The sequence below is a fragment of the Gymnoscopelus microlampas genome (genome assembly GCF_963454915.1).
Source record: "Gymnoscopelus microlampas genome assembly, chromosome: 24".
Taxonomy (NCBI): domain Eukaryota; kingdom Metazoa; phylum Chordata; class Actinopteri; order Myctophiformes; family Myctophidae; genus Gymnoscopelus; species Gymnoscopelus microlampas.
Window position 1 is genome coordinate 29,694,943 of NC_139961.1, and position 21,904 is coordinate 29,716,846.

At 42.6% G+C, this 21,904-nt stretch overlaps 2 protein-coding genes across 5 annotated transcripts in view; one reads left to right on the forward strand and one right to left on the reverse strand.

Annotated features, from left to right (window-relative positions):
* The window catches only part of atp11a (ATPase phospholipid transporting 11A), a 76,715-nt gene extending 56,294 nt beyond the window's left edge, over positions 1-20,421 (forward strand). Inside the window, exons 19-31 of one of the 4 annotated variants that reach the window (XM_084050630.1) lie at positions 274-455; positions 845-1,096; positions 1,296-1,473; positions 1,583-1,685; positions 4,046-4,191; positions 4,509-4,568; positions 4,737-4,864; positions 5,438-5,573; positions 10,108-10,173; positions 10,379-10,482; positions 10,572-10,737; positions 13,840-13,931; positions 15,323-15,463. In XM_084050630.1, the coding sequence (XP_083906756.1) occupies positions 274-455; positions 845-1,096; positions 1,296-1,473; positions 1,583-1,685; positions 4,046-4,191; positions 4,509-4,568; positions 4,737-4,864; positions 5,438-5,573; positions 10,108-10,173; positions 10,379-10,482; positions 10,572-10,737; positions 13,840-13,917 (1,599 nt within the window). In that variant the 3' untranslated portion in view covers positions 13,918-13,931; positions 15,323-15,463. Of the gene's footprint in view, positions 1-273; positions 456-844; positions 1,097-1,295; positions 1,474-1,582; positions 1,686-4,045; positions 4,192-4,508; positions 4,569-4,736; positions 4,865-5,437; positions 5,574-10,107; positions 10,174-10,378; positions 10,483-10,571; positions 10,738-12,772; positions 12,866-13,839; positions 13,932-14,215; positions 14,257-15,322 lie in introns of those variants that run through there. The other 3 variants (XM_084050631.1, XM_084050628.1, XM_084050629.1) reach the window with 3 other exon arrangements.
* On the reverse strand, positions 2,314-3,229 carry LOC311040887 (glyoxalase domain-containing protein 4-like; the record flags this gene model as incomplete). Its single annotated transcript, XM_084051268.1, has 1 exon — positions 2,314-3,229. The coding sequence occupies one exon, from the start codon at positions 3,227-3,229 to the stop codon at positions 2,333-2,335; it is 897 nt and encodes a 298-aa protein (XP_083907394.1). The 3' UTR covers positions 2,314-2,332.
* Positions 20,422-21,904: the final 1,483 nt, after the last annotated feature.

Here is a 21,904-nt window from a genome sequence, read left to right on the forward strand (position 1 = left end):
ATTGTCTCCGCCAGGAGACTATGTTTTCGTTCTCTTATTATCATACGTTTATGGGTGCTGTGTGGACTTTGGACAGAAAATGGTTATTAAGTGTTCACGCTAACAGCGGTAGTCGCATCACATCACTGCCTCGTCTTTAACTGACCATTCCAGGGGCAACCTGGAGGCTACAGTATAGGGGGCAGACCAAATCAAACCATGTCACAAGTTTGAATCCAGAATGTGATCTGTGTTACATGTCATTCCTCATCTCTCTGTGTGTGTGTGATCCAGGAGGGTCTGAGGACTCTGTGCGTGGCCTACCGTCCCCTCAGTCCACAGCAGTACGAGGAGACGTGTCACCTGCTCAACTCAGCCAAGCTGGCCCTGCAGGAGAGAGACAGGAAGCTGGCCGAGGCCTACGACCAGATAGAGACGGATCTCATACTGCTGGGGGCCACAGCCGTGGAGGACAGGTCAGACATACTGTATACGTATGCTCAACGCAAACGCTGCTAACCTGACAACATTTATACTTATTTTTGAAGACTTTCTTCTCCTGTGCTATGTATAAATAACACGCAAGCGCACACACAATTTGTAATTTCCCCCTAGGGGAGTTTTCAAATTCAAATACTATCCAAAATCCTTATCGTATTGCCAGTGCACATTAACCACTTCAACTCTAGCATCCCTTTTCTGGGGGGAATTCGCCATTGTGCGCTTGTAGATCGGCTATTTTTAGTGAAGAGATTTGGTGTAGAGGGAAAAAAGAGCGGGCCAAGTACAGAGGCAACTCATGTCCAGTTTACTAAGTATAGGGTTTAACCCCTGTCTGTCTCTCTGTGTGCCTCCATGCTTGCAGGCTCCAGGAGAAGGCAGCAGACACCATCGAGTCGCTGCACAAGGCGGGCATGAAGGTCTGGGTTCTGACCGGGGACAAGATGGAGACGGCGGCGGCCACGTGCTACGCCTGCAAGCTGTTCCGCCGCAGCACGCACATCCTGGAGCTCACCACCAAGCGCACGGAGGAGCAGAGCCTGCACGAAGTGCTCTTTGACCTGAGCAGGACCGTGCTCCGGCAGCACGGCGGCATGAGCCGCGACACTATGTCTGGGTGGGTTGCAGTGGTGGAAAAAGTACTCAAATGTTTTGCTTAAGTAAAAGTATCAATACAACATTGTAAAAAATACTCTGTTGACATGTCTGTTATTCAAAATTCACTTGAGTAAAAGAATCAGAATCAAGCATTAACCAAGCCGTGTAATTATATGATATATATACAGTATATAATATATATTCCCTGTTTCCTGCAGTCTTTCAGGGGACTATGCTGACTATGGCCTCATCATCGATGGAGCCACACTGTCTGCAGTGCTGAAGCCTGACCACGAGGAGTCCAACTCAGGGAACTACAAGGAGATCTTCCTGGAAATCTGCCGCAACTGTAGTGCCGTGCTCTGCTGCCGCATGGCCCCGCTCCAGAAAGCACAGGTATGGAGTGGTGGTTCACTACAAACCCGGGCCCAACCCTTCCACCTACACCTCCTATACCAGAGTGTGTGATTCTGATTTGCTGACTCTGTGTTTGTCTCCTGTCTAGATCGTGAAGCTGATCAAAGCGTCAAAGGAGCACCCGATAACGCTGGCCATCGGGGACGGAGCCAATGACGTTAGCATGATCCTGGAAGCCCATGTTGGAGTCGGTTGGTTCACATTATGACTTGCATAATATAGATAGCTTTTTTAAATCCGCCCCATCTGGTCATTATTTGTTTTATCGCTGGTGGGGATATATTTTATCCCTGCTTCTGGTCAGACTGAATAAATACACTAGGATGATGCCTGTGGGAACACATGCCCCTTCGGTTATAACTTATATGATAGCCCTTGTCAGAGTAGTTGGTGCAGTACGCATCAATGTACTTGGAGGCCAGTCTATGACGTCATGCTTTCAGAATGTCCCTTCGGTTATGCAATACCGTTGTACCCGTTGTCAGAGTGCATTTTGTGCAAGGTGGTGGGCAGGAACCTTACCACTGCGCCACCGAGCGCGGTGAGAAAAAACATTTATTAACACAAAACTAGGAATAGCTAACTACGTAATTAAGGAAAAGTCATCAAACAGGTTCCTTGAATATCTTGTAAACTATCCAGAAAGCACACATGGATTTTTTTTGTGAAACAACTTCAGCTCACGCAGCAGCTTTCTGCCTGTTGTGTTTGGCAAACCACTCATCGCTTTTAATTTCTGCCATTGCCTTATCGAGCAATGCATTTCCATTGGGATCCAGCATTGAAAGCATGGAAAAGCACACAGTGTTATATAGATTTTTAGTGAAACAACTTCAGCTCACGCAGCAGCTTTCTGCTTGTTGTGTTTGGCAAACCACTCATGGCTTTTGTCCTCCGCCATTGCCTTATCAAGCAAGGCATTTCCATTGGGATCCAGCATGGAGAGAGGCCTGAAAGCCTCATCTCCCACGAAGCAAATCTCATGGCCGTCTGGGTCAGCCAAAATGACCACTTCCACTGTTGCCTTTCCTGGGGTATCCAAGCTGACAAGTGGTGTCAGGATTTCCTGATTTTCATTTCTCATCAAAGCCTCAAGGCCTGCCAACTGCTCTCGTGGACACGAGAACGCTATTCTTCCAAAGGCTGTTCCATGTTCAACAGTCTCAGCAATATCATGAAGCTCCAGCTTGCACTGACTGTCTGCAAATCCCATCAGCACTGTTTTCTTCTCATCACTCTTATCCATTACCTTCATTCCCAAAAGGGAAACCCAGTAGTGTGTGGATTTCTGGAGATCTGACACCGCGAGACAAACCTTTTGCACCGGATCATTTGGAGGCTGTTCTTTGTCAACCAGATAGAAGCGATATCCTCCCGGTGCTTCGGTCAGATAGAGTGCTTCTCCTACTTCAGTGAGAGGCCAACCTAAATTCTTAGCATTGCTTACAGCTTGACTTGATTGTAAAGTAAGCCCCATGAAGTCATTGCCAAGACGATATTCTCCCACTCCATAATTGTATGTCAGTTCGGCAACAAAATGGTCATCCTCAGCCCCGAAACCAACCATTGTCTTACTCCATCTTCCATCATAAGGACCATTACAGGCTGCTTTACATCCTTCTTCAAACTCCTCATGGCGTAAAACCTTCATGCCAAGTATGTCTCGGTAAAAGGCGACTGTTTTGCTTCTATCACCTACTTTAAAAACAAAATGCAATGCCCGTCGCAAAGCCATATAGTTCACCACCAGAATAACTTGCAGTGCAGTACTCATTATGATGATCATTATGATGAGTGATGAGGCCAGTCTATGATGTCAGGACCATGACGTCATATTGATGACATCAGAGATCGCCATATATGGGCTTAAAGGGAAACAGACAAATACTGAGATTTTGGGATTTATAGACATATGTTTCTGGACAACTGCTGTACCTGTGTCCTCGACGGTAACACGGCAAGTCAGATGGTTCTCAAGATAAGCAGGGAAACCTAGACACAGACAGACACAGATTTTGTGCATTTATAGATACTGTTGCATTTCCTTAAGTTATCAGACATATGTTATACAAGCTACGTCGCACCGTCGATCCGACCAATATGTCTGAGTCATAGTGTCCTTTTTGACTGATTTGTTTGCGTCTGATGCCATGACGACACATTGAGGTTAGGCAACCCACTCCATATTTGGGCATAGCTGCATTGGGAACTCCTTATGTGGTTATGGCTAAGTCATAGTGACATGAGTGTGACGACGTGGTTCGCCGGCCGGCCAGCCTGTCCTCCCGTAAGCCAATTTTAATATGAAGATAGTTATGAGTATGGTTTGATATTTATGTTTGATATTATCTAAATGTAACAATTTAATTAAAACCGTATGTTAACCAGTCCCTATTACAGTAATATGGTCAAAATGCAAATCCAAATATGGTCAAAATGTGTCAAAATGTGAAACATTTTCAAATGTACTAAAAAAATATTAATATATTTAAGTCTCTTAAAGGATATTGTGTCGCTCTCTCTCTTTCTTAATCGCTCTCTCTTTCCCTAGGAATCATGGGTAAGGAGGGTCGTCAGGCAGTGAGGAACAGCGACTATGCCATCCCCAAGTTCAAACACCTCAAGAAGATGCTCCTGGTTCATGGACATTACTACTACATACGCATCTCTGAGCTAGTACAGTACTTCTTCTACAAGGTATAATACTTCCGCGTCACTTTACGTTCTGCCCATAATGTGGTTTGCTTTTGAATGAAAATCAGAAATCAAGAATGAAGAAGAATACTGGCCAGTTTCTTGCCATCCCCGACAACCTGACTTTTAATTGCTCACCAAAGACTACCAACTTTAGCTGAGGACATGCAAGATTCATACTAGTGTAGAATGTACTACTGTATATACTGTATATACTTATACATCAAGTATTTTTGTAATTTTTTATATATACATGATCATGGGAGTTGGATCTTCTTCAAAATGTATCATATCCATTCCTTTTGTCCTTCTCTTCCCAGAATGTGGTCTTCATCTTTCCTCAATTCCTCTACCAGTTTTTCTGCGGCTTCTCACAGCAGGTATAAGCACTTAACGCACGCACGCGCACACGCACACGCACACGCACACACACACACACACACACACACACACACACACACACACACACACACACACACACACACAAAATAACTAACCCTGATCTGTCCTACCCAAACCCGCCTCTCTCTCTCTTTCTTTCTGTCCAGCCCCTGTACGACACAGCGTACCTGACGTTGTACAACATCAGCTTCACCTCGCTGCCCATCCTGCTGTACAGTCTTATGGAGCAGCACATCAACATGGACATCCTCAAGAAGGACCCCTCGCTCTACAGGTGGGACAGCCTGAAAGTAGTCTTGCCTTGTCAGATGATCAGAGATCTCTGCATATACTGACACATCTGGTGAATCTAAATTGAGTTTATGAGCTAAAACTGTGTGGAAAAAAATTGGAAATGTAAAAAATAGCCTTAGGGTTTGTTACCGCTGTTTTTTCCCGGCATCCAAGCCCATTCATTTCATTTAGATTTCCCCAGATCTATCTGTAGTGTGAGATCTCTGACCATCTGGCTATGCGAGACTACAAACACACTGACCCCACACAGAATCACTGTACAGTACTACTGAATTCAAAACTCACTACAGACATTGAGTTTGTACTTATGTGCAGAGTATTGTTATAGACATTTTCACCGCAACAATACAGTAAAACATAATCTTAGGATACAGACAAACATTTGAAATACACATGGCCTAAACAGTGACACATTGTGCCAGTGGGTCCCCAGCAAAGTGAGGAACAGTTGAAACACTTAAGCCCTATTGTGTGAATTTTATAGTTTCTATTTCTGTGAAATGGTTGGTTGTTTACCTGGTGAAGTTATGATGTTGTGTGTTTTGCCACACAGGGATATCTCCAAGAACTGCTTGCTACGATGGCCCATATTCATCTACTGGACTTGCCTGGGAATCTACGCCGCTGTGGTCATGTTCTTTGGTGCCTACTTCCTGTTCGACAACACAACCTTCACCAGCAACGGACAGGTAAGGCAGACATCGCCACAGCAATGGAAACCTGCAAAAGAAGAACCATGAATCCACAAAAGAGAAAGAAAGCCATGTGTTTTAAACACAGTTTTGAGTTGTTGATATTGATTGATTATTAAATATTAAATTCTTATGATTCTGTACATTTGAAAGAAAAAATCTATTAGAACTTAGTCATTTGTTTCCATCTGTTATCATGAATCATTAATCTGTTAATGTTGTCAGCTGTCAGAACCACCTTCTCAAATGTCAAAACTGGAAACATTTTCTTCCTAATGACTGACATGATGCATTCATTATTTATAAAACAATTATTTATAATTATTCTATCAAACCATATCTATTTTTACCGCTTCCCATCAGCTTTGTTTTAATCTCTTTGGTTTGTGTGCAGTGCAGTTGTAAAAAACAACTGTCCCAAAGTCACATTTTGCTGTTGCGTTATACCTCATTAAACCAACTAACATTCTGCTGACGCAACACTTTTTAGCTCTGGAGTCTGTCCTTGAGCACTGTGCTACATAACATTTATTTTACGAATATTTCATGTAACTGCTTTCATGGTTGACTTGCTTTAATGTTACAGAACATTTTCCATGGGTGATATTATGATATGTCTTTATTAGAGCCCCTCTTGCGGCAGATTAAATAGGACCTTGCCCTTCATGCAAAAGCTTCACTCTACACACCAAGGCATTGTTGGGTAATCAGGCCATTGAGAAGTGTCTGTGCCTGATAATCGGTCATATTTTGTGCTGCGAGTCCCACAGTACGGCATTAGTGGGGCCCAATCACCCGATTAAGTATGTTCAATTTGTGGTGGGAATCATGGGGAAGGAAGGGCATTTGAATCCCATTTGCCCTAGTAAGGGCAGCACTTAAGACAGCATGCAGAGAGAGAGAAAGATAGACTGAGCTAGACAGAAAAAAATAGAGCGAGAGAGTGAGCTTTCACATATTAATATATATTTGTAGCTTCACTCGATAAACACACACCTGGACCTCATGGACGCAATGATTTTATGAAGCACGCTCATTTTTGGTGCAGGCGCAGAAAAGTGCCATCTGATTTGTCAGCGTGTTTGGAGCAACTTTTAAACATGAGACATCAGCTGACATCACCCGGTCCGATGTCCCGACATAGTCGCAGTTAATCACGACAAGACAGCTTGGTCTGCAGAGGCCTTTAAGCTCTGGGTTGGAAGACAATGTTCTGGGGCGCCTGCAGGTTTATGGTCTCATTTCCCTTCTGTTGTCATCAACTTTTGCGCTCCCTTTGAGAAAGTGTACTTATTTTGGAAGGCTGTTTCCCGTCAAAACAAACCATGCCAGGAGTTTCACCATTCATCTCTATGAGTCTTAAAGCACTGCGGCGGAGCCACCATCTTTCTTCCTCGTTTGTTTTTCCGGTTACGTTTGCATCCAATTTTGTTTCTCAAAATTGTATTATTTTTTTCTCCCTATGATTTCCTTCTCTTTCTTGCCCCTCTATCTTCTTCGTCCTCAGCTCTTACCTTTGTGTTGCTTTTTCTTTTTGCTTCTCTTTCCTTCCCCCAGCTAATGACAACCAACACACAGATGGTAAGCCTGTCCTCTGTCTCTCTCAGTCACCCACCCCACTAGTTTCCTACTTCCTGTTTTGTCCTGTCACGTGACCCAACACCGAACCACGCCCATCACCATCCAATAGTTTTCCAGTCATTCACTCCATGTCCCGCCTATAGCGCTCTAGAGTAGACCAATGAGGTGTATGAATCTGTGTCGTGAGCCCCGCCCCCTTCACATCCATGTTCACATTCAATAGTAGTGAACAAACACCTTGTATGTAACCACTGTACGTAGTGTAGTGTAGTGTAAGGCAGTGTGTGTGTGTGTGTGTGTGTGTGTGTGTGTGTGTGTGTGTGTGTGTGTGTGTGTGTGTGTGTGTGTGTGTGTGTGTGTGTGTGTGTGTGTGTGTGTGTGTGTGTGTGTGTGTGTGTGTGTGTGTGTGTGTGTGTTACCTGACCTGACCTAACAGATCTTCATCAGGTACATCAACTCAGGTACTGTACCATGACGAAGACCTGGAAGGTGTTTAAACGATGTAGTTCATCTTGAATAAAGTTTTGTGGGAGCTTCAAGAGCTGTGTGCCGATACTCTCTGTGCTTTTTGAACTGTTCCGTTTGATCCTGCACTGTCAAATACCTTGGATGTGCGTGCATTACCTTGAACTGTACCTACTGTATGTTCCTGACCTAAGCCACATTTTCAGGTTAGGGTAGGGGTTGGATTTTGCCAAGTAAACGTGAGTGTGTGTGTGTGCGTGCAAACCCGTAAACCTGCGATGTGACAATAAAGTAGAGTTGTGTGTGTGTGTGTGTGTGTGTGTGTGTGTGTGTGTGGGGGTGTGAGTGTGGGTATGTATGGGTGTGGGCGTGTGTGTGTGTGCATGTGCATCACAGCTACAAGCGTGCTACAACGTCTCTCAGGCAGTTGACAAACCTGAGGTTTCAATCATAATGAAAAAAGGTAGCATTTTTAGTTGTTCGTGCTCGTAATGGATTGTCGTTGAATTTTGAGTGACGTAAGCTTAAAAAAAGTTTTTTTGACACTAGCACAGATTTATATAAATATTTTTATAGTATAATAATAGAAGCACTGCCAATCAACATGCCATCAAGATATTTTGAGGTACCCATGCTTGGATGTGTTCCCTGTACAGTACAGTTTAGATAGAAACATATAGGAATGTCACAATCATGACATCTTTTTAGTTGATTTAGTTGAATTGTCATACAAATGATTGTGATTCATGATTTATTTGTGGCATTGAGCATTGGAATATATAACAAAAATTATTATTAATGATAAATTATGACAGATACCTTACTTAATATACACAGAAATCACTGACAATGCCCTGTACCAATAATCAAAAATCAAATCAAAAAAATACATTCTTTCTTTTTTTCCCAAATAGACAATCTACGAGCTCACAAGCTTTTTACTATTTTTGAACAGATACATTTATACAGATGAATAGAAAGATTCTGACGATTATGCAAAAATAATTACGATTAGGCGATAATGTAATTATTGTGACAGGCTTAATCTAAACTTTGTGAATTTTGGAGTGAGCTATTTTGTGAAGCCATTGCTCTTGGGGTCACAGTGAAACCAGCAAACTGTGAATATTAACAGTCCATACCTTCATTATCACCGTCACACTCCATTTATCGACATTAACATTGCCAACACTGCCAACACGAGTCACTTTCAAACTCATCACTACTACTATTCACCTCGTTTCATTCATATTTACACCCTTCGTATAACACTCTCATGGACTCTAGTGTGCAAAGAAGACATATCTACTCTAGGAAAAACAAGACACATGTTATTTTATGCTTTATCTATGGTATGCTCTTCAGATGTTACTTTCATGATGTGTATACTGCTGCATACTTTTACATGGTACAGTATTGTAGATAGACCATGTACCATGTATTTCTGCTATGTACATCATAATAATTCAACAGGTAATATGCACATGCTACTGCAAACAGTACATGGCATGACATTCACACCGTTAACAGTAAACTTTGGAGATTTTCAACCAAAATTGTTCTGATTTGAGGAGAACAATATAGTGTGGCAAAAAATACCCTTCTGTGTATTTCTCCGCAAAATGTTGACATCGCCAAACGATGACGTCAAATGCGTTGTTTCACTTGATCAGGGACATTACATTATTGATCTCCTCAAAACAGAAACATGGGATTTAGGTTGAAAACCGGCAACGTTTCCCTTTAAGTGCACATGCAAGTTCAAGTGTTGACTTGAGTCCGGGTGTGAAATGCAAAAGCCAGCCTTAAAGAGTATAATTTGTCAGACAGGGAAAAATCCCAATGCGACCTCACCCCTTGTGCCATCTCCATATCTCTCCATAACGCACAGATATTTCATGTTTTGTTGAAAATTCATAGCTTTAAAAGACATTTAACAAATAATAACTACAGTATTATACAAGTTCAGCTAAACCAATAGGGCAGTGGGCTGTAATTGCTCTTTCCTGGCTGATGTCATTGGTTTTGCCTGGTTTACCTCTGAGGCTGAGGAAAATATCCACAGACCATCTGTTCTTGTCTTCGGATAATGAAACCTGGGGTGGAGGACGTACCGTAGCTGAATAGGTAGAGAGGCCGTCTGGGAATCGGAAGGTCACCGGTTCGACCCGCGGCTTGCCCAGTCTATGTGTCGAAGTGTCCCTGAGCAAGACACTCAACCCCTAAAAGCTCCCCTGTGTGCTCCTCTGAGCCATCTGAGCAGCCATCTGCTGGGTGAAGCACTAAAAGTAGTTTCCCATCCTCCAGAGACCAGCAAATACTCCCATCCCTAATGACTCAACAGTGAAAAGACCGAACTTTTCCCACTGACCCAACAGCAGTACTATTGAGTAGAAATGCGCCACTGTGAATGATATCTGAAATATTACGCAAAATATGGTTTGTCTGACATTGCCTCTTCCCCTGACTCTCTTCCTGTTTGCAGATGTTTGGAAACTGGACGTTTGGAACGCTGGTCTTCACTGTGCTTGTTTTCACTGTTACGTTCAAGGTACGCTCACACGCACACGCACACACACACACACACACACACACACACACACACACACACACACACACACACACACACACACACACACGTGCAAGAGATAGGACTGGATAGATTTTATTTGTATTTATTTATTCAAATTGAGAAAGATTGCTTCAATCAATCAATCAATCAATCAATCAATCTCTTTCTCTCTCTCTCTCTCTAGCTGGTTCTAGACACTCACTACTGGACGTGGATCAACCATTTTGTCATCTGGGGGTCTCTCATCTTCTTTGTGATCTTCTCCCTCCTATGGGGAGGCATCATCTGGTACGCCTCTACCTACGCTGACACGTTGGACATCTAACTGAGAGCAAAGTGATGAGATGTATTCATCTCTCCTCTCCTCTCGTCCCCAGGCCGTTCATGAACTACCAGAGGATGTACTATGTCTTCATGCAGATGCTGTCCAGCGGTCCGGCCTGGCTCAGTATCATCCTGCTGATCGTAGCCTGTCTGCTGCCCGACGTGGTGAAGAAGGTGATCTGGCGGGCTCTGTGGCCCACCACCACGGAACGCATCCAGGTAGGAATGGATGGATGGACACTTGGACAGACAGATCAATTAGATCAGGGGTCTTCAACGTTTTTCAGGTCAAGGACCCCCTAGCTGAGAGAGAGATGAAGCAGCGACCTCCTCTATATTGTATAAAATTGCGTTTCAGATTAAACCTTTTCTTTACTTTTTTTTTTCCCTCTACACATATACTTCTTTGCCAAAAATAGCCGATCTAGAAGCTCACAACGCCTCGTGCTGCGAGGCGGTGTGATCTTGTAGATCTGCTATTTTTGGCTGAAGTTCTCCGCAGAAAAGGAATGCTAGGGTTCAAGTGGTTCATGTAAAAACAACATTCATATCACACAAAGATTTGGCGGCCCCCCTGTAGTAACTCTGAGGACCCCCTCCCGGACCCCCTGTTGAAGACCCCATGAATTAGATAGATCAACTGTACATAATAGGCAGATGGCAGTGTACTTTTAACACACATTCTGTCCACAGGTTTCCATTTGGTTTCATAGTATCATATAACTAACTGTAATGACTCTGTGGGTGTTCAGATGTACGCAGGCTTCGGTTATGTCCCGGCCATACTGGACGTAAGTCAGTCGACTCGACCGTCTGTGTGCAGTGCTCACTTCACTCTAATCCACCAATTCACTCTAAATCACCAATAGACTTCGGAGGGAAACAGTAAAAAAAAAACTAGAGAGGGTGCAAATGCAACTATTTGTGTGGTTCCATTTGTACCCTTTCATAGTTACAAATGGATGGAATTAATTTTGCCGTGCACTACTGTGTGCATTTGCTGTAGTGTTGCTCCACTATTTGCTCCTCCTCCACATGGAACTATACTATTTTGAAAGTCCTGCAAGGTTGACTCCAACACTGTATACAGTAGTAATGCAAGATATAAGCATACTGTATACCAGTGGTATACAGTATGCTTTTTAGCTCAAGACCCAAAAGAGAAATTAGATGTTTGCCTGGGACCCAAACTAGCAGATCTAGAAGCTCACAACGTGTCGCTTCGCGCCATGTTGTGAGCTTGTCGATCGGCTATTTTCACTAGGTACTTCTTAAAACGTTAAATGTTTTGTTTATTTTATTTATGAAAATGATTTTATTTATTTTATTTTATTTATGAAATATGTTGGAATTCATTTAATTGATTAAAAGTTGTGATTTATTTTTAAAATATATATATTTTTTGGAAGACACTAAAAAAGGGGACCGATAAAAATTGGTCCGCGATCCAAAGATGGGTCCCGACCCACTGTTTGGGAAACAGTGCTGTAGTGTATACAGTAGTAATGGAGGGCTGTTATATAAGTACATGTGGATGGATTACTTGATGCCGACATCGTGCTGTTTGTCTCTGGTCACAGAATAAGACAGTTTGTTTTCCACTGGTTTTTGCTGTGAACTCTGAAGGCTGACCTTCCTCATGACCCGGAAGAGCTTCCATAACCTTTCCTCCTCTCCCTCATCCTCATCCTCCTCACACCCCTCCCCCTGGTTAACCCCTCCATCTCTGCTTGTTGGTAACAATGAACACAAATCCTGAGTGTTTTTTATCGTTCTGAACACAAATCAACTGAATCTATACACAAAGTACAAAGATCTGATTCTTAGCCCTTTATCATGCAGATCAGATGACATGACACAAAACAAGAGTAGATAATGTGTGATACAATAATACATGAATCTTTGAAAATTGGGTCTAGGGCTGCAACTTGCAACATTTTCGTAGCGATTATTCTTATTATCAGCAAATCAATAAATGTTTTTTAAAATCAATTAGTTTAATTAACCACTTGGGCCAATAGACTTAGATGTAACAGTAAGAGGGAGATGAAGATCAGATCTTTGGGTTTTGAAAAATGTTGGTCAAACCTTGCTTCATTTGAATCCCGACTGCGTGGTCTTTGAGGCTTTCAACTGTTCCTAACTATTATTAACTTCATATCCTAACTCTTTTATACCCTACTCCCTCTCCTCTCCTCTCCTCTCCTCCCCTCTCCTCTCCACTCCTCTGTCGTGTGTGTGACGGACACAACAGACCAGGCGTCTGTGCCTTGCCTCCGAGCCGTCCACCATCTTTATGCTGTCTCAGAGTCAGGCCTCCAGCAGAATCAGTTTCTGAGCCCGCCCAGAGGTGACCCCTCTGTCCTCCCGTCCCCCATTTCTCTCTCTCTCTCTCTCTCTCTCTCTCTCTCTACCTACCTATCTGCATCCGTCTTTCCCGGAATCTGTCTTCCTTTGTTTGTATAATTTTATTCTCACAAGCGCATGTGCCTGTTTCCTGTTTCTGCACAAGTTGCTCCCTCCCTCGCTTTCCTGTTCTTAACATCCTGGACGTCTATTCTATTCTATTCAATACTACTTTCACTCCAGTTATCTCCCCTTTCTTTCTCCCTCTATATATTCCATCTACTATACTTGCACGATTGTTATCGTCGTGGCCAGTGAGTTTTGCTGCATGCTGCAACAGGTTTTATTCTGGATTCACACACATAAAACTGTCTTCTGTCTAGAAGCCAGTACAGAGCCTAACATTGACAATTGCAACTGCATTCAAGTGTTTTCATCATAAGATGTGAATTAACCACTTTCAACCTGGTGTCCCTATTCTGGGCATTATTAATAGGCCTTCATGAAAAAGAAATCCAAACATTCAAAACTTATATATAATAATAATAATAATATAAAGAAATTGCAGATTTACAGATCTGCTACTTTCGCCATGCAACACCATCATATGACAAAGTATAGAATAGGGCTGAGGCTGTGGTTAATATCTGTTTCTGAAGGCTTCTGTCTGCAGATATCCTATGACTAGAACACTGCATTTTGACCTTTGGCCTGGGGTGTCAATGCAGAATATTGTGTGTGATGTCGTACCATAACCTGTGGCTTCCTCATATGATGTATCTGTACATTACAGATGATGTTTACAGTCGCAAATGTATTGTGCTTTTTGTTTTGTGATCTTAAAGTTATGCATATCCAGAGCGTGTAAGTGTTGTAAGCGCAGGTATGAAGGCAATTACTTATTTGTGTGTTGCTGTGCGTGTGTGTGTGCGTGTGTGTGCGCGTGTGTGTGCGTGTGTGTGTGCGTGTACACAGAATGTAAATAAGAGAGAGCCTGAGAGGCCTGTGTTCTTCCAGAGTTCTCACTCCTTACTAGATGTCACAGAGGGCTAGAGGTCCTAAGCATGGTAAAACATACAGCCTACGTGTATGTGTGTGTGCGTGCGTGTGTGTGTGCGTGTGTGTGTGTGTGTGTCGGTGTGGTTGCAGTGAGGTGCTAAGGGAGGTGTTAACAGGTTCTTTGCCTTGCTACCACACCAAACACCATGTTTGGTGTGTATTACAAATTTGGGTGTTGTGACTAACAGGGAATGGTGCGTGTGCGTGTGCGTGTGCGTGTGTGTGTGTGTGTGTGTGTGTGTGTGTGTGTGTGTGTCTGTGTGTGTGTGTGTGTGTCTGTGCCGTTCTATAGGTGAACACTCCCTACACAAAGCTCAAATGACATCAATAACAGTGAGAATAATTTACACAGCTGCCATTCGCAATTTCCCTGCAACTGAACTGATCATTCTATAAATATGTTAACACAAAAATTGGCATCTTCACTAACTGTTTTTAGTTCTTTAAGTGGAGCTTTGCTGCCCTCTACTGAAACATTCTGTCACTGCAGTATAAAGGAAATGCATCTGAAACTTGTGTTAAAGTCAACAAAGGCCTCAATATCATTATTGTAGCTCAACATGTAAGTGTGTGTGTGTGTGTGTGTGTGTGTGTGTGTGTGTGTGTGTGTGTGTGTGTGTGTGTGTGTGTGTGTGTGTGTGTGTGTGTGTGTGTGTGTGTGTGTGTGTGTGTGTGTGAGAGAGAGAGAGAGAGGGTGGGTGCAAGAGAAAAGAAGAGGGGGAAAGCCTTCTCACTCTGGGCTTAACGGTGTTGCACGCTTTCCTTTTTTTTTTAAGACAATGCTTCCGTTTGCATGATGTGACTTGGTTTCGCCTCCGTACAGGCGTATATATATATTTCTATGCGTATGGCGTGCTTAGCACAATGTTTTCTTGTTGCAGAGAATTCGTATGTTTGCTTGTGCTAATGTGACACGCCAAAGGAGGAGAGATTTTCATCACAGCTGCCACCCGGTTGAAGATTAAGCCGTGGTGCACGTGAGGATTTTTAGATACATTGTGCTCCAGAGGTTGTAAATGAAATCTGAGAAAGTACAAAAAATAACCAAATGGACCCGTAATAGATAAACAAACAGTGTAGGTTTGCTGATCTCGTGGTCTGTGGTGAAAAATGTCTCCTCCTACAGTATACCTTGTGCTTGTGGATCTTTCATGCTTCCCACCGCCGTCTCTCCGACCAACCTCACACATCAGGACTCTGTGACTGACATGTTCTCCTCCTCTCTCTCTCTCTCTCTCTCTCTCTTCTCCTCTTCCTCTGATCACCCCTCTCTGTCTCTCTATCATGCCTCCTTCTTCTCTGTTCTCTCCATCTTGCCGTCTCTCCATTCCCTTTCTCTCTCTCTCTCTCTCTCTCTCTCTCTCTCTCTCTCTCTCTCCCTCTCTCTCTCTCCTTACAGAACGCGGATAAGCTGTATGAGGGTCAACTGTCGGAGTTCACCCCGCTGTCTATGCACGCCACCTCTGGCGGCGACGCAGTGGGCGGCGGCGGCCGCCAGCGAGGCGCAGCAGCCGCACACCAGTACAGCAACGCTGCCCCCAACAACCCGCACAGGTCCGAACCCCTCACCAAGAAACTGATGTTCACGCGCTGGCGGAACACGCCAGACTACAGCACCTTCGCACCGCTGCTGCGCTTCGTCGCAGACGGCTCCCCTCACTCCACACGGGGCGGGGCGGGGCCTGAGACCTCAGTCTAGTTCATTTGACGTTTTGTACCTAGTATTATTTTTGTATTTCTTTTTTTGTATTTCCCGTTCCTTTATTTTTTTATTTCTCTATTAGATATGGCTTTTTTGCTTGCCGAAAACGGAATTTTGAGGCTTCGATCGAGGCTTTTAGTGTCATTTCCGTTCTGGATACAGGCAAAGACAAAGACGACATCGTAAGCCTGTCCTCCATTGGAGCGGTGTTCAACCCAGGAAATGCAACTGGGTCCAAATCCCGGCGCCACACTGCTTGACACACACCGGTCGAATCACGGAGTCGCAGAGCGACCTTAATGTAACTCTACTCTTAATCCAGTCACATTAGAGATGTAACTGGTATTTAGCTGGTGGTCCATCAGTCATGTCTAACAGATTACGTTCTGAACTGAGCCGATTACGGCACAAAGCATGCTGGGGCAGCTCAAGAGAGGACCATAACCTGCAGGACAATAATACCACAGCAGCTTGGAAAAGGGCTGTTTTATTGACAATTCACAACCAACAAACCAACCAATCACAGGCTAAATCCTAAGTGGTTGCGCGCCGGTGTCACACACCATAAATAGCAGATCTACAAGCTCACAGTGCATCACAACATGATACATTGTGAGCTTATAGATCTACTATTTTTTGCGACACCAGCGCTTTACACACACAATACCATGAGATCTAAAACTACTGACAAAAGATGTAACACATTTGGATCCCGGATTTTGTAGAATGTGCTCCATAAACAACAACAAAAAAGGAGAAAGAAACAAAAAGAAAAAAGCATTTCTGAGGCTATATTTTGGAATTCAACTGTATCATGCAATAGCCCTTTATATGTGTCTGAACTGAAGTGTACTTTGCTAAAACCACAAATGAATAGAGTGAGATTGGACCATATATCAAATGATTATGTTGATGGTCATTAACATCATCTTATCTCATCGTCACCATGACGACGATGGTGATTGCTTGCTTTCTGTGACCAAGCTTTAATAATTTTCTCTTTCTTTACATTCTTTCTGGCTATCTCTCTCACCCCTTTCTCTTTCTCTGTTCTGCCTTTTTTATTATAGGACTAACTGGTGTTGCCTGTGTGCAAAATGCCGAAATGCTCCCTAGGACTCTGGTCTCATATCCACATTGTAAGGTGGCATATTATATAGTACACACAGTCAAAGCCTATACGTTTTTGAACGGTGAGCTTAAGATAACTAAAGCTAATGCAAACTACAGAGCCATACCGATTCACGGGGTCATGGGCTCTTCCAGACCATGTCAAAATGCAAAAAACAACAAAACAAAACAAAAAAGGCTAGCTCACTTCCCAAATACTTGATGCTTTGACTGTGTATTGATCTAGAAATTTAGAACAGTCAATGTTTTACACAGTAGAAGTCACAAGTTATAAAGTAGAGAAGTGCTTTCTACGTATGTGTGTGTGCAAGTCTATGTTGTGTGTTTGCTTGACAATCAGTGGTTGTGGTGTGTGTGTGTGTGTGTGTGTGTGTGTGTGTGTGTGTGTGTGTGTGTGTGTGTGTGTGTGTGTGTGTGTGTGTGTGTTTGTGTGTGTGTTTGTGTGTGTGTGTGTGTGTGTGTGTGTTGGACTCATCGATGCTGCTCACACTGTTCGTCCCCTATAGCACTTAAGTTATTCACCAGAAATAGCCGATCTACAAGCTCTATGAGCTATTTCCGGGGCTTTAGGTTCAACAGAAACAACTAGCTGACAGAACTCGGCAGTTGCTAGCTCCGAAATGCCTTATCACTTCATCTACTGATGCTCCCACTGGCTTACTTACTAAAGGGTAATACATACTAGAAGGTGGCCCCTCTTGAGAAATAGGTTGTCTTTAGGTATACTGGAATGTAGACTTATGCCACTCAACCTTAAGTGCACAATTGGGTAGATAGAGTAAGCTAGCATCATATGTGCGTAAATATGATAATAACACAGAATGTACAGTATTTTGATCTGTTTTCCTATAGGCCTGTTACCCTCTTGTGTAGGCCTTTAATTCAACATGTAAAAAAGTATTCCAGTGTTGTGGGAACAAGACAGTAGATGGTACCTTTACCTTTACAGTTTGTAAATGCTAGTTACTGCAGCTACCCAGAGGAAGGTTGAGTCCTGTCTTTGCTTGTGTTCTCATGAGCTTCAAAACAAACAACAACACAAAAAAAATGAACACACAAACAAACATATTCTTAGTGAATCCCTGGAGAACCGCGATGGTAAAATAATGTGGTGTGAAATAGATTAAATATTTAAACATTTATAAGCCTTAGGACAGTCTGATGACGTTCACAAACTTCAGAGAGGCCTTAACCCAAAGACCCTCACCACTACTTGTCAGGCTTTCCTCTTCACCTTCTGTTGTGATGGCTCACTCTCTCACTGCCTCTGTGTTTTTCTTCCCACCGTCTGCCACTTTGTTCTATCTCTGCCTGTCTCTCACTTTCTGCTGTGAAGGGGTGCTCCCTGCGGCGGCGACGTCTCTTCTCCTCTCGCTACCTCTTCTCCATGACGTCGCCCCCATTCATCATCATCATCTTCATCATTCACTCTGTCATCCACACTTCCCTCCATGCACTCATGCGTCTAACCGCAGACTCCACGCCTCCATGCATCTAACCGCAGGCAGTCTCCATGCATCCATGCATCTAACCGCAGGCAGACTCCATGCATCCATGCATCTAACCGCAGGCAGACTCCATGCATCCATGCATCTAGCGGCAGACAGTCTACGGGACATTCAGAGAGAACCTACTGTAGATACAGTGAGAGAAGCGTGTGTGATATCCATGTCTTTGCAGAGTTCTCATCATTGTAATGCGTTTTGACCAAAGCCGTGTTGCTGATTAGTCATACTGTAGCTGCTTGTCTTTAGGTGCCTTCGTCATTCATGTGCTAACACGTAGTACGTATAATAACACTCTTAACCACATGAACCCTATTCTCCCTATTCTGGGGTGAACATTCGGCGAAAATGTTTGCAGTAGGCGAGAGGGGGAAAAAGGAGGGGGGCCTACTATAGACCCCTGGGGGACTCCGTTCAACTAAGTGTTTAATAACAGAAGGAAACGGACAGGTTTCAGTCCCAGGCACTCCTTGCCGCTGGGATCGGCTATATGCACGTCATGAATGGATGGATGAATGAACATATGGAGAGCATGGTGAGATGTGAACGTACGCAGGTTATGCAGTAACACAATCACGACGACCACCACACTGAAATATCAGTGCTGTGACCAGGTTTACACGTTGACAAACAAATGAACAAACTAATTACCAGCAGCATCTGAACAAAATACCTGAAAATGAAAACCTTCGCCATTCATGTATGAAGCGTCTACAGTTTTGTTTGTATGTATTTATGATAGACAATTGTACGATTCTAGACGTTTAATGTGGCGATGATAAAGTGAGGCAATAGTTTCAGGCGCTGCAATTGATAATGATACATTTTCGCGCAGACACAAAATCCACAAAATAACCCGAAAAAAACAAAATGAAAAATGTACCACTTTTACAGTTAACCTAAAAAGGTAACTATTATCGTTATTGTTGAACAGCAAAACTACTGAGAATGACAGTCAATCACTGTATCTGCGGTCAAATGACACTGGATCTTAAGTTCAGGAAGATAATTATGTGAAAACATCTTCCTGAGTTTTTATTGTTTAGATTTAAAACTTGAAGAGAGCTCACATCCCATTGAGAACACTGACCTAACACATTTCTTTTTGATAGCTCTTTTTCGTGTAATTTATTCTTTTTAGGTTCTTTTTTTTAAGAGATTTGTATTCTAATATGGGGCTTTATCAGACACACACACAGGAAATCAAAGAGAGAGAGAGAAAGGCTCATAGAGATGTTCTCGTATGTAATATAAATAGATAATATAAATAGACATATTCTTATGGAGGATAAAGGATCCGTCAACAGTGTGATTGTATGGTACGGTCTACAACAGTACTACACGACTGTGTGTGACTGACTTTTTGACTATTGAACTTATCTCTCCATTCTTCCAAGACAGAAATGTCCTCAGGATAGATGAATGTAAAGCACAGAAATGGAATGCACAGACAGACTGTGTCAGCGCAATGCTCCATTTGAATTCCATTTATTTTATGGCAATGTTTTAAAGTGTCACTATGTTGAGATGTCACGCCTGATTTTAACCTTGTCGTATGACGGTGTCACGTGCCGGATATAGCCAATCTTCAAGCACACAAGGCATCGCATCGTGACACGTTGTGAGCTTGTCGATCGGCTATTTTCGACACAATATCGTCGTATGTCGTGTGTATAAATTACGCATCATGGTGCATGGGCAGAGTCCCCTGTTTGCACTTCGCACTGCTTTAGTTATGATGTGTTATGTTGGGGTCCCAAAAACAGACCTTTGACCATGACCCGTTTCACAACCTAAAAGATTTTGTGGTTTGGGCCTGTTGTGTTATGGACCATGGGTGACTTGAAATCTATCTGGTGTAATCCTGGTTCACACGACAGTAATTCCTTTCTTGTGCCAGGTAATTATAATCAGCGCCAGACATAGGAAGGTACTGATCTCTGTCAATGTAGAACATTTTGTATGTCTGTGTTAGGAACAAAATCTTTTTTTCTTTTTTTTTAAACTTACTTTTCGAGGCTGTATCTTACTTTGTGTCTTATATTTAGAGAACTTGAAGAAGAGTTTTCTAATGATGAAAGAAAAAAGGGGTGTACTGTAATCCCAACAATAACAACACTGGAAATGTAAAAGTAAACAATAGCTTTAAAAAGAAAAGAATCAACATCTACTGATGCATTCTGATTGTACCACACTGACCAACAACACCCCACATCTCAACAGCCTGCAAGACACTGACCATGCGATTTATTCTCATAACTGTCAATCGATTTCGACAGACCTCCTTAACAGACAGCCTTGGATCAGAATGTCTTTTACAAAAGTGTTATGGCGTTTCTCGTAACCCTTGACGACAGACAGTATATGTGTTAATCAATGTACACTCAAATACAGAATATAAATGCAAATACAGTATATTATATGTTACATTGGTGTACATTTTGGGGGTCTTTTGTATACAGTTTTTAACAGGTCATATCTAGAGATATTTGTGGGGGTTTTGCCAGCCTTTCTGTAGCTATCAGTGGCAAACGACTGTACATTTGCTTGTAATAAAAGCCAGAAATTGAAATATATAAAAACCTGGTCTGTTCTTTTCAAAGAAAATCTGTAACTTCTGCATTAGTGAATGCACAAAGCGTCTGTGTGGCAAACATTTCAAGGAGCACTTCACCAATTTACAACCATATCTTCATATAATTGGTCCTCACTAATGCTCATTATGAGATGGCACCATTTCTGTCTACTTTCTCTGTGTCTCAGAGGTGGGCTGTGGACAGTTCAGAAACCCGCCTACCAGTGACATCATCGGTAGGTACTGGGTTTGGTCATTTCAAACAAGATTTCAACTTTTTACTTTTTTTCTCTTCTCTTGTTTAGTTGATGCAAGAACAATAGCATCTTAATTCAGTGTGAGAAAGGCTATAGTTCTATCAGGTTGGAATCGTGATGTCATTGGAGGAAGATTTGTCCATAGCCAACCTCTGAGACACAGAGTGAGTAGACAGAAACGGTGCCATCTTATAATGAGCATTAGTGAGGACCAAGTATAGGAAGATAAAATTGAACATGCTCCTTCACCCATGACTGGTGTATTTCACACTTTGGCCACAGGGTGGTGCCGAAGCACTTTCTTTTTTATTTGCTTGCACTCAAGACTGCCCTTGATTTTTGACATTTTTCACTTTCCTCTTTTCAGACACTTCTATAAAACACTTCAAGTGGTTCCAACTTTTCTAATTTCCACAATTCACTGAAAGCTGTAGCCAAGAAGATTAAAACAAAAATACAAGCTTTATCTCATCCCAGGCCCTTTCCCGTTTTGAAAATAACCTGCCAGCTAGCTGAAGACGTTTCTCTCTTTGGTGTCCCTCAGGCTACTATAGAACTGTATGCATTAAAACATCCCTCAACCTGCAGAATACAGATCGACTATAAAAATGTATACTCGAGACGAGATTGACAGAAAATAATAAAATTAATACAAAATCAGAGAGATATTCCTACAAACAATACTGAAGCCCTGCACATCCCATCTTAAAGTATAGGCTATATAATCATAAAACTCAAGGTTTGAGTGACAATTTCCCATGGAAGACTTGAAAAGCCATTGGAGATGTACAGGCTGCCAGTGGCTATTGTG